Consider the following 12,053-nt stretch of genomic DNA (forward strand, 5'->3'; position numbering starts at 1 on the left):
TTCTGTCATATTCACAGAGAGGAAGGGACTCCCGGGTCTCTCTTCTGTCTCTCTTTTTGCCAAAAGCCAGCGAGTGGCTCACTAGTCCGTGGAATAGCCCAAACCCCCAGGAGCAGGCTGTGCACAGGATGCTGGTTGAATGCTTCAAATTGAACAGGACACAACCACTGAGACCTTCCCAACCTTGCCCTGAAAGGAGCTGTGCCTGAATTTAGATCAAATTTAGTCAGAGGGCCAAGGGTGGCACATCACAGAAGGGATTTTGCTTGACTGTTGTTCACAAAGAGAAGCATGGCATGTGCAGGCTTGCCCAGATGAAAGAATAGCTGAGCAGGCGGCCAGGGAAGCGTAACCAGGAGCTGCTTTCTGTGTGGATGGGCAGTTACCAGATAGGAGGAGGAGGACTGCAGCTAAGCTGGTGGCCATCTGCTGCTGCCAGTGTAACAGCAAACCCCACAAACACTGTGGATTTGTGCGCTAATCAGCACCACCAGCTCCACTTGCAAACAGCCCCAGGCAGCTCTGCATGGCATCCAGTGGTTTGTGCTGCAAGGCCCCAGGCATGGGCTGCTGAGGAGGAAACTGCTGCAGCTGCTGCTTTCTAGGTGGATCTGCAGGCCGGGCAGCACAGCCTCAGCCCCCTCGCAGCATGGAACCGCTGATTCAAGCGCAGAAGGCTGCCTAGGAGATGCACTGAGGGGCTGCTCCAGGGCTATGTGCCACCCAGAGTGATGCTGCTTGGCTCACAGGCCAGCATGGCAAGGCTTATGTCCGACACCTACGTGCCAAAACTCCTGGAAGGGCTCAGCAGCCTTCGCTCACAGAGCGCGCTGTGTGATGTGACTCTGGAGGCAGAAGGGGTTTGCTTTCCAGCCCACAAGATAATTTTGGCTTCGGAAAGCAATTACTGCAAGATCCTGTTTGTTGGAAAGTCAGTGGGAGCAGGGAGCTCCGACAGTAACATCCAGCTGAAGGCTGTCAGTGCTGCTGGGCTGAGGAATGTTCTCAACTTCATCTATTCCAACAAGCTCAACCTCTCACTACAGAATATTGAGGAGACCTTCAAAGTTGCAGAAACCCTTCTGGTGTGCGAGGTGATCAAGCTATGCTTTCGCTTTCTGGGGGGTGCTTGAACTGCGAGAACTGCCTGGATGTTCTAAATATCCCCAAGAAACTTGGACCAGATGAGCTGAGACAGAAAGCCATGTGCTACCTGGGGCAGCATTACAGATACTGGCTGATCCTCAGTGCTGGAAAGACCTGGACCAAGGAACCCTTTGTGAAATTTTGGACAGGACCAACACCAAGGGATGCACTGAGCTGGAACTGTTCAGAGCTGCAGTGAGCTGGCTGCAGCATGACCATGCACAGCTGAAAGATGCAGCAGAGATTTTCAAGAGCATAAGATTCCCTCTCATTCCTTTATGGGACCCGCAGAGATATGTCAAGGGAATGCCTCTTATGAGGCTGGACTCAGGTAGCTGTCACAGGTACCTGCAAGAGGCTCTGGATTACCACTCACAGCTATATGCTCAGCCCATCCTGCAGATGCAGAGTACGAGCCTCCGCTCCAGTTCCACTGTGCTGCTGGTCACTGGTGGCAGAGCCGCCAACAACCGTGTGTGCAGGGAGATGTGGGCTGTGGACCTGAGCTGCAGCACCTAGCACAATGTCGGGAACCTCTGTGTGCCAGTGTACAACCACTGTGTTGCCATCATCAACGACTTCCTCTTTGTCATCAGGGGACAGTGCAAATTTGATCCCACAGGAAAGCAGCCATCAAATGAGGTGAGACACAAGAAACCTTTAGCCCCTTGGAAAAATGGCTGGGTGAGGAGAGGAGGGCATCATTCCTCTTGCCCACCATAGATCTCCCACCTCTACATATTTCCCTGTGCACTGTGCAGTACTGAAAGCCCTTGAGAATACAGATTCCAAACTGTCTGGGAAGCAGTCAGGCCCTGCCCTGGTCTCACCTTGCTCCTGCTGTAAACTGTCATCCTAACCTGTACACAACTTCACAGTGCAGGTTTGGCCAGGTCCACATCAGTTAGTCAAGCAGCCCCAAGAATGCTGCCCTTGTCCCCACTGGTGCTGCCATGGGATTTGTGCTGGGGAGGCACAGGTACAGCCTCCCACTTCACTGGAGAACTCCTCCTCCCTTGGTTTTGCCCTTGAAAGGCAAATATGCTTTAGCTCCCAGGACCTTCCCCTTCTGTCTGGAGAGTCAAAAGACTTGGGCAGGATTTTGTTTTCCTAGATGGCTTCGGGAAGCTTGCTAGAAAAACCAGCATGTTTTTCTTCCTCATGCTCCAGGGGGCTTATTTCAGCATTGTACTGAGTTCCAAGAGTTCCGCTGCCACAGCAGCTCCGTTCCAGGGCCCCGAGGCCAGAGGCAGTTCAGCTGTAGTGGAACGGAGGATGCTGGAGGACACAGGCTGCGGCACTGACTACCAGCTACAGCCCAGGCCAGCGTTCACTGTGGCTCTGCAGATACTGCCCTGGCTCAGCAACCAGGGCTTCCTAACCAGAACAAGCTTGGGGAGGTATTTACTGCTGAACAAGCCTTAGCAGAGCTGCTGTGCCCTGGGGTAATGCCAGCAGGGATGAGGGGATAGGAAGCACTCCTGCCTTCTCCTGGATGAGAGCAGCAGGCAGAGCTCACCTGCTCTTTACTACACGCTCATACAACAGAGATGCAAAAAGGTGCTTGTTGAAATCTCACTCAAACAGTTCTTAGCTGTCACATGCCAGCTGCTGCTTGCTGTTCTTCAGCACTGAGGATCAGCCAGTATCTGTAATGCTGTCCCACGTAGCACATTGCTTTCTGTCTCAGCTCATCTGGTCCAAGTTTCTTGGGGATATTTAGAACATCCAGGCAGTTCTCGCAGTTCAAGCGCCCCTCCAGAAAGCGAAAGCATAGCTTGATCACCTCGCACACCAGAAGGGTTTCTGCAGCTTTGAAGGTCTCCTCAATATTCTGTAGTGAGAGGTTGAGCTTGTTGGAATAGATGAAGTTGAGAACAGCAAACAGGTATTTCAGTAAGCCTATGTGTTTCACCTCCTGCTTGCTGCAAGCTGAGACCACAACCTGCTCCCAGACCCCTGCAGACCTGCAGGAAGGCCATAACTGAGCCTTCAGCTTCACTGAGAAGGAGCTGCTCCACCAGCTGGCTGGCACTGGATGTGCCTGGAGCCTGTCCAGGTCTGAATACAGAACCCTCCTCAGTCCAGGGAAAATTCAGCAGTTCTTGAAGCCACACAAGACGTAAGCCAGCCACCTGCCTTCTGCTAACCATCATCTGCTGTGATCCTAGGTTTTCCGATTTGATCCCCGCAACGTGTCTTGGCTCCAGGTTGCCAGCACGCTGGAGCGACAGACACGCTTCCACGTGGATGTGCTGTCTGACTGCATCTTCGCTGTGGGTGGAGTGACACTGCTGGGGACTCTCTCCCATACTGTGGAATTGTACCAGCCCTCTGACAACAAGTGGGAGTTCACAGCTCCTCTCCCCACGCCTATTGCTGATCACGCTGGCACAACTGACAAGGGAATCCTCTATATCGCAGTGATAGAGCCAGTAGAAAGCAGAATATATTCATACAGTTGCATTGATTTTTGCTACCATCTTAATGTCACAGTCTAAGCCTGCGCCCACACCAGTAATACAGCTCCAGTGTCCCTTTCCTGCTGTGTCAGCACAGCCTCACTCCCCTCCTGCAGCAGGAATTCTTTTCTTTCCAAGACATTAAAAGTGACCCCATTTGTCTTGCAATCCTGAATCACAAAGCTTTGCTGTCTGAGAAGGTAAACCAGGAGCAGACTTCCAGTGTTGGGGATGGGACTAAACCCTGCTATGAATCTGAACGGAAGATTTGGGACCAACCCTACTGTGCTGCTTCGTTCACTTGTACTAAAAGAGGCAAAATGCAGGCTCTTACCCTCTTACAGAGCCTGTACAGCTCTTGCCCTACACAGGATCCTCAGTTCTTACAGGGCTTTTTGGGAGATGGTCAAGTACAACAGCTTGGGGTAAACACTTCAGAAAATTACTGTAGAATCTTTAGCTTTTGTGGCTTCTAATTTGGACTTGAAAAATAGCGTCTGGTTACTCCTAGGAAGAGCACTGTGTTGCACCTCTGCAGTTAAAAGTCCTGGGCCAGCCTGCAATTGCTGTAGGTCCCTGCTTGCTAAATCACTTATGGCCAGCTGAGAATCCCTGTAGTGATTTTAGTCAAATTAACTTCAAATGCACAGTTTCAACAAAGGGGACATCTCTCGGATGGCCTGTATGCTGCAGCCCCAGGGGCAGGGACATCACATGCAAACTTGTACCCCAGCAGTGCAGAAGGATAATGGAAGAGCTAAGGGAATGGCTGGGACTCAGGTTCAAGTCCCTGCTTTGACCCAGCTGGCCCATAGTGCCACAGGCAGCTCATTTCATTTCTGATGGTCACAATTCATACCAGAGAGCAAAGACAAAACTTCCTCACAGAGCCTCAAACATCCCATATGATCTAGGCTAGGTAACACTATACCCCTGGGCTGTAAGATCTTACCTACCCACCAGCATTCCTTTCCTTTAGAACTTGTGGACTAACTAGTGGGCAAATTTGAATTGGCCACAGCCCTGCCCAAGCATGGGAAAATTAAGAGCATTACTGCAGGATTTAAAGACAAGCTCCATGCAGACAAAGTGTCTGTGCCCAGGTGAGCTGGGGCTTATGGCCAACCTGGAATAGCATCTTCCTGTTAGCAAAGACTCAGCAGGGTGGAATTCAACAGGCTGTCAGCTTGAATGCCATAGACAGGCAGCTGGAGGCATTTACCCTTCCCATATCAGCACCCTCCTTCTGCAAGGAGCTTTCTATAATGCACCCCTGAACTATACAAGTCAGTCAGTGCCTGTTGGGGAGAAGCTGCCAGCAGCACTGGGAGACTGGCTCCGACCTTCTCTTGGACATCCAAAGTTCAAAATGCGCTGAATACTTTTCTTTCAAAAGAAGAAAAAACCCCATTTGGATTGCTCATGCTGGAAACAAATTCCCTAATTAAAGCTGTTCCTGGCTACCCTTAAGATACCCCACAAGTTTTATTCAAAAATATTTTGTGGAAAACTATTTACAAAAGAGTTGGAACTGGTTTGTATTAGGTTTCTTTTTTCTTTAGAATACCTAAGAAGCTCTGGTTTTATATTTCACACTGCATCAGCTCTGCAGAATGGTGTGAAATTTTAAACCTGAGCTCCTTAGGTATTTCAAAAAAAAAAAAAAATCAGGTCTGCTAATGTTTGCTGAAGATTTGCTGGGGAGGATGATGGATAGATTTTCAAGACGTGCTTTCCTTCTAGGAGGGTTCTCTGAGGGCAAAACCTTAAGAGACACTTACAGCTACCTGCCTTGCCTCTGCTGCTGGATCAGCAACAGCACCATGACTTTCACCTGCTGCACTCACAGCACGGCCACGCTCAGGGACAAGATCTTTTGCATCGGAGGGAAGACACTAAGAGGAGTAAGTTAATTTGCTCTTATAATCCCCAATATGATCCAAAATAGGCTCTCCATATTGCTAGGCCCTGCTTTGTTCCAACAGGTTGACCAGTAACTCTGTTATTTTTGGTCCTTAGTGGACTGGCTCAGTTGCAAGTCAGGACAGTAAGCTTATGGAAACATTTCTGCCATTACAGTCACATGCAGCAGAGCCTATCCTGGTGTCACTCTCTATTTGCCAGAGTACATTTCTTTTAAACAGAGAACACATACAGTGGAGGCACAGCCATTAACACAGCAAAATCCAAGTGTAAAACAGGTCAAATTTCTGCCCCAAATACACTAACCCCCCGATTGTCCTTGTATGAGCTGAGAGCGGGGAGAAACACTGGCAAATGCAAAGAGGAATGAAGGCATTAGCCTAATTTTAGGAAAGATGAGCTCAAGTCCTGGAATGCAAAGGAAGTCTCTTCGAACCCGGATTTCCCATCTCTGAAAGGAGGGAAAGCAATGTCCAGCCCTCTGGGAAGAGGGCTAACAAGGACTGGAAGTTTACTCTAGAAGAACCTGATTCCCCAAAGCCAAGAAACTGAGTTTTCAGAGATCACTTGGCAATTCCCATATCAGAGGGTAAAAGCTCAGGGGCAGGGTCTGGCTCCATTTTGCCATGATGGGTATGGTTTTCTTGGAAGGAATGAGTCTATAACAAGAAACTGCACAAGGCTGACAAATTCCTCCAGATGACACAAACTTGGTTGTTGCCCCCCATTCAATGCCCTATTGCCCTGTTTAGATGAATTCTTTTGTAATTGGTTAAAAACTCGGATAGCAGGTAGGGCTTGGGCTATGCCAGGTTTAGTAGGTCCCTGTGGTACCTTGCTCAGCTCAATCCTCTTATTTCCCAAGAAGAAAGCTCCTTCCAAGATGTGCCATTCTGGTATTTTATTTAGTTTCTTTTGAGGCTCTGATTGCTAAACATGAATCAAAAATCTGGCATCCTGAGCCCCACAGCGTTCAAACAGATGTTGAGACACTAGTTTCCTTCATCATGAACCAAGCAAGCCTGATGTGACAGTGATGCCACTTGAGGCGTGATATGATGGGTGAGTGTTGGTCTGGTTCTCTGAAGGTGGAGGAATTGATTCATGTCAAGGAGATGGAGTATTATTGTCCTGTAAGCAATCACTGGACAGTACTAACACTGTCCCCATTCACCTGCTGCCAGTTCAGCATCACAGCCCATGGCACTACACTCTACCTGGCAGGAGGTGGGTTGCTGCAGCACATGCAGAAAAAGGACAGTGTTTTTCTGTATGATGTAGAGGGGCAGGTATGGAAGAAAGCCAGTCCCCTACCTAAAGCTCTGATCAATCATGCCTCCTGCATGATTAAACTTCTCTGAGTGAATGAAGCTGGGGAGATGGTGAGAGGCATGAAATGCTCCCCCCACAGCCAGGAGGAAGAAATCCACCCTCAGCTTGTTCATCTCAAAGAAACAAGAGTCCCACTCTGCCTCACAGGAGGAGTAGGATGCGAATATGTCCAGTAGATCTGACAGTCTTTGCTAAGGCATTAGTGTTTTAACAATTCTTCTAGGTATCAGCCAAATATCTTTAGCAGTGATTTGGGATTGGTACATTTAGCTTCCGATGCTACTAAAGTACATTAAACCTGTAAGAATTCCTTACATCATTTTTTTTGTTGCTGTTCAGAACCCATTTTTCTGAACAATGACCAAGGTAGAACTCATTTTCAACAACCAACTTGAGAGATTTTATGAGGAAGTCTTCGAAAGTTCTTTGAATTCTATCTCTATTAATAATTTCCTTACAAACACTACTGGCTGATAAAATGAGTACTCACAGAGATAAATATACACGATATGTTTTCTTGCCACTGGATTAAGACCACAGGACACTGTGATGACAACTTTGTCCTCAACAAGCTGACCTCAGAAAGTGCACTGAGCCTGTAACCGCCAGAGTAGGGGTAAACTTTTAGAAAAGAACCAATTATCTCAGAAGTCCACATCTCATGGACAGACTGTGGGGCTGCAGTGCCTGAAAATCTGACAAGGATAAGTTTGGAAAGGTAGAGAATGAACCTATGGGCCACCGTGGGAATCATCAAGTGGCAAAACATCACAGTGGGAGATCAGAGCCATACCAGCTCCCCTGACACATAGCAACACAACAACTCCACCGACAGGTGCTTCTAGAAAACACAGTGTTGCATAAAAGAGCAAACTGATAATATTAACTCACCAACAAGAGCAGCCAAGCCTTGAATTGGGTCTCTGTGGGCAAGAATTTGTTCACAGCCAACCTGGGTGAGACACATTACAGGCAAATGACAGACAGAACAGTTACCAGTCTCTGCTCTGAGGAAGGGCTAAGCTGGAAGATTCATTAAAATTACCATTTACACATTCTATGGTTCAGCAGCTTTCCAAGGGCCTAATGCAACAGGTTTGGAGGTTTTTATCTTCCTCCTTTTTAACAACAAAATACATAGAAATAAGTAGACGGGGCAAGGCCAAACAGTTCCTTTACAAAGTTAAGCAGCTATGGAGGGGCCACAGTGATACACAGCAGTTCCTCCTACAATCAGAATATTTTAATTCCCTTTTCAGGGGGTGAAGGGAATGTGTAGAATAATTATTTCCACTTTTGAGGTCATTAAAGAGACCATAGAAGGGAACTGGAGCCAGAGGCAGCATCTCCCAAGTCCCAGTGCAGCAGAGCCAGTGTGATCTCTTGCACAGCACCCGTGTTGCTCCAGGTAAGAGCCACAGAGGCAAATGAAGTCCCATGGGCATGGTATGCTGGAAGCCAGTAGGGAACAGCAGGCTGTCAACACACCTGAAGACACCAAGAATTGCAACAGCAAGTGGTGACCTGAGATCAAAGCTGGAACCTTGCAAAAGCAGCTGGTGTATGAGAGGTCTTTGTAACCCCCTGAGAACCTGGCTCTTTTCCCACACTTTGCCATCTCTGACTCTCTTGAAAGTTCACAGGTTTTGCAGTCCCCAGAACAGCAGATTTTTCTCTGCATTATACCTATGTCACCTTCCTAGGTGACACTTAAAAAGGAGTTGATTTGTAGATCTCCATCCCTACCTACCAAGAAAAATACATCTATGAAAGCAGGTTGAGATGGGCTACAACAAAACTACTTTTTTTTTTCTAAGCTGCAGGTTTTTGGTGTTTAAAAGCTGAAGTTAACAAGCTTACACGGGCTTTTGTGTCTAAGGTAAAGGCAGAGCAGGGTAGGAGCAATTCCAGCAAACCTGCCTTCATGAGCATTTAAAATGCAGCAGTCACTATCACAGAGAAGTTTAAAATGTGTAGATTAACTGCCAGAGCGGAAGGGCTGAAACATCCACCACTACCTTCCCGTTGCCATCACCGATGGGGTGTGCCTGACAGTGTCCTAAGCTCCAGTCACCCCCTTGCACCAATGTCCTCACCTTCACTGGACTGGCAGGGAGGTGACCCATGAAGTCAGTCTTGTAAGGGTAGTTCATCATGGCCATCATGGTGAAGGCATTTCTAGCAAACCCAAACAGCTGGTAAACATCCTCTTTGTTAGAGATCTTACTGCATGTGGCCATTTTGCCGCTGATCTCATCATAGGCTGCAGAAGCAAGGAAAATCAAAGACACAAACTTTAACAGAGGGAAAGCAATACCAAGCTCAACATCTTACTTCACTCAGGAGTATGGAGATGCTGTAACATCTTTCTACTGGAAAGAACACATTACATCTAAATTTACACAGGTGGATGTTTAGGCACAGCCTCCCTGTGCAGTGTCACAACCTCATGCGGTCCATGGCCCACACTCTGCCCCTTCTGGAGCCACTGACACCTCTCTGGGGAGCCCACAGGAATCAGCACCTGCTGGGACAGAAGTGGTCCCAGCTGGCACAGTGAGCAGAACAGCTTGGTACAGCCTGTCCTCGCTGGTGCCCTGATGGCTGCTCCTGCTCACACCCACAGGCCCCCTTTCCCTGGCAGGGGGGAAAAAAATCAACTTAAAAAAACCAACCGACAACAACGACAAAAACCCCACAAACTACAATGAAAAAAACCCCCAACCAAAACAAACAAACAAAAAAATCACCCAAACCATGCTCCTAGGGAGCAGTGTGCATTCTGCACTACGAACTGCCAAGCAAGAACAGCCCTCACACAGGGCTCCTGAGACATGCCTTCAAACCTCAGTGGGCTGCACAGGTCACCTGGAGTCAGGAAATTCATCTTTGAAGACATTCCTTCAAGATGCACTCATGTACTCAGATACACCTTTGCACTTCTGCTGGGGAAAGCTGCTCCCTTCATTTTCATTTTCAGCCTCCACATTTTGGAGTCGCAGTTCCTGTCCCTGTCCTGCTCTACAGCTGACCACCAAAGCAGGTCTGGGACCTCCTCTGGATACTCACTTGAGAGTCTAAGCCTTAAATATGACCACCTCATCCCCCTGCTGCAGTAAGCATAGCCCCAGGCAGACCTGGAAGAGCTTGGCTAGTTAACACGAATGTTCTTACTGCTGTGACCTAAAGCTAAACAGTGTTTTGGACCCTAGGCTCCTCTGGCAGTTCCAGGACCAGCAGCAGCCAGGAGGCACATGGCTCCTGCCATGCAGCACCACAGACCAAGCCTCAGGACAGACCCAGAAGTCACCACAGCTATCCCAATACCATGCAGGGCTCCCAGGAGATGCTGCATGAGCTCACGACATCTAGTCCAGCCTACTTAGGAGCCATTGCAGAGGTCTTCACCGTTCTCTGTCCTAACTGTCTGAGGCTGGAGATGGAAGGGACCTGGATGATTGCTTCAGGACCTAGACTGCTCTCCATATATTTCTCACATCTATCCAGTGAGTTGACCACAAAGCTGTCATACCCACCTGAACAGCTCTTAACAGTGTGGGTGTTGAGGACAAGCATCTGGCGAAACATGTGGCTTTACTAGCATAAAATACTGGTGGTTTTTCCCCGCAAGTGTTTTTGCCCTTTGGTGCAGAAAAAACTGTTTCATTAACACTGTGCAAATCCCCACAGAGCTGCTTAATGTTTTGGTGTCGGTTTGCTAATTTTAATGCTAACTGAAATTGTTAATGAATTAAAAAAAAATCAATCATGCAAGCAGAAAGAGGCAGCCATGTGGGTATTTGCTTTAATTTAGCTGAGCAAACTGAAGAGCTAGCTGAGGTAAAGCTGTATCAGCTTTTTTCCCCGTGGCTGGGACTGCCTAGGACTGCTGCCTGCACTTAAGAGCTGTCTGCAGGGCTCTCTCCTTACCTCCACTCAGGCACAGGTCCTTGATCTGCTGGAAGGCCTTGCGGACAGCTGTGACGCAGCCTAGGCTGGACTTCTGAAAATCCTGAAGGGACAGAAAAGACACAGGTTGACTGTAGGGAACCGAGATTATATGACCCTGGGAGAAACTTAAGGGGAACTTGGCAAGATAAAAGCGGACGTGGTGAGATGTATCTTTGTGTGTCAAAAATTGTGTCAGAATTTTTCTCATGCTCAGTGAATGCTTAACTAAAAAGTAGATATAGAGGAAAGTTACTAACAGGAATTTACTGCTGATGTAACGGGGTATACAAACCATGAAAGAACTGTAATAAACGATTCCATTATACCACATGGGGTCTGTGCCCAAGATGTCACAGTTGACAGTTTCACAGAGGAGATAGTTGTAGAGGCTGCAAGAGGAAGAACTGCCAGAAGGACCAGGAGATGAGAGGGGTACTGGCCCCCCGGTCAGCACCTCATCTGCATCTTCAAGAGCAGTGACACCAGTGCCTTGTCCTCCAGACAGTCATCACATCCCAGTAGAAACCAACACTCCGCACACCTCAGGCCAAGCAGCAGCTGTGCCACCAGGTCTGGCTAGGCTGTCAGATGGAACACTCTGCACTTCATGGAGCATCAGACTGAACATGAAGCAGCAAGAGGAGACATGCCTTGGCCAGGACATGGGGAGAGTGGGCCAGGCTGTGAGGTCTAGAAGGTTTTTGTTGTTGTTTCTAAACACACAACAGAGTCTTTCCAACTGCACTTTGTCTATGAGAAGGAGCCATGGAGAAGTCAGTTATGCATCCAGGGTACAGAACCAAAACCTGCTTTTCTTAAACCTGCCAGTGACCTGCCAGATGACCATGTCCTTTTTCTTGGGAAAACCATTACTGATCCTGAAAAAGCACTCTAAGTTATGCTTGAAGAGCTGTGGCTGGCTAATATGGAACAAGTAGTTTCTGTTACTGAAGGCTCTAGTGGCTCCAGGCGTTTCTATTCTCTTAATTTGTAAGGCAGATTCAGATCTGCTGGCAACAAGTGCTTCATAATAAGAAGAATTATTAGGGCTCTTCAAAGGTCCCTTTACCCTGCTAGAGCAATGGTTAAGTAATGACAAGTCACTAGCTAGGCATTTTTCTTATAAAGACCCAGCCTCAAATAAAAAATAGATTTGTGACCTTTCTGTTCTTCCTAACTCTGCCTTTGTCTGATAACTATGCTTAAAGAAATCATTATGTGGTTTTCCACAGTTACCTG

At 47.9% G+C, this 12,053-nt stretch overlaps 1 protein-coding gene and 1 pseudogene across 2 annotated transcripts in view; one reads left to right on the top strand and one right to left on the bottom strand.

The window, feature by feature from the left end:
* DPP7 (dipeptidyl peptidase 7) overlaps positions 1-12,053 on the bottom strand; it is a 29,345-nt gene that overhangs the window by 6,509 nt on the left and 10,783 nt on the right. For both annotated transcript variants that reach the window (XM_064677357.1, XM_064677354.1), the window contains exons 6-8: positions 10,794-10,875; positions 8,960-9,126; positions 7,755-7,815 (exon numbers count right to left, since the gene is read on the bottom strand). In XM_064677357.1, the coding sequence (XP_064533427.1) occupies positions 7,755-7,815; positions 8,960-9,126; positions 10,794-10,875 (310 nt within the window). The remainder of the gene's footprint in view (positions 1-7,754; positions 7,816-8,959; positions 9,127-10,793; positions 10,876-12,053) is intronic.
* LOC135425238 (kelch-like protein 13) lies at positions 458-7,760 on the top strand (annotated as a pseudogene).

Source organism: Pseudopipra pipra, chromosome 20 (assembly GCF_036250125.1).
Source record: "Pseudopipra pipra isolate bDixPip1 chromosome 20, bDixPip1.hap1, whole genome shotgun sequence".
Taxonomy (NCBI): domain Eukaryota; kingdom Metazoa; phylum Chordata; class Aves; order Passeriformes; family Pipridae; genus Pseudopipra; species Pseudopipra pipra.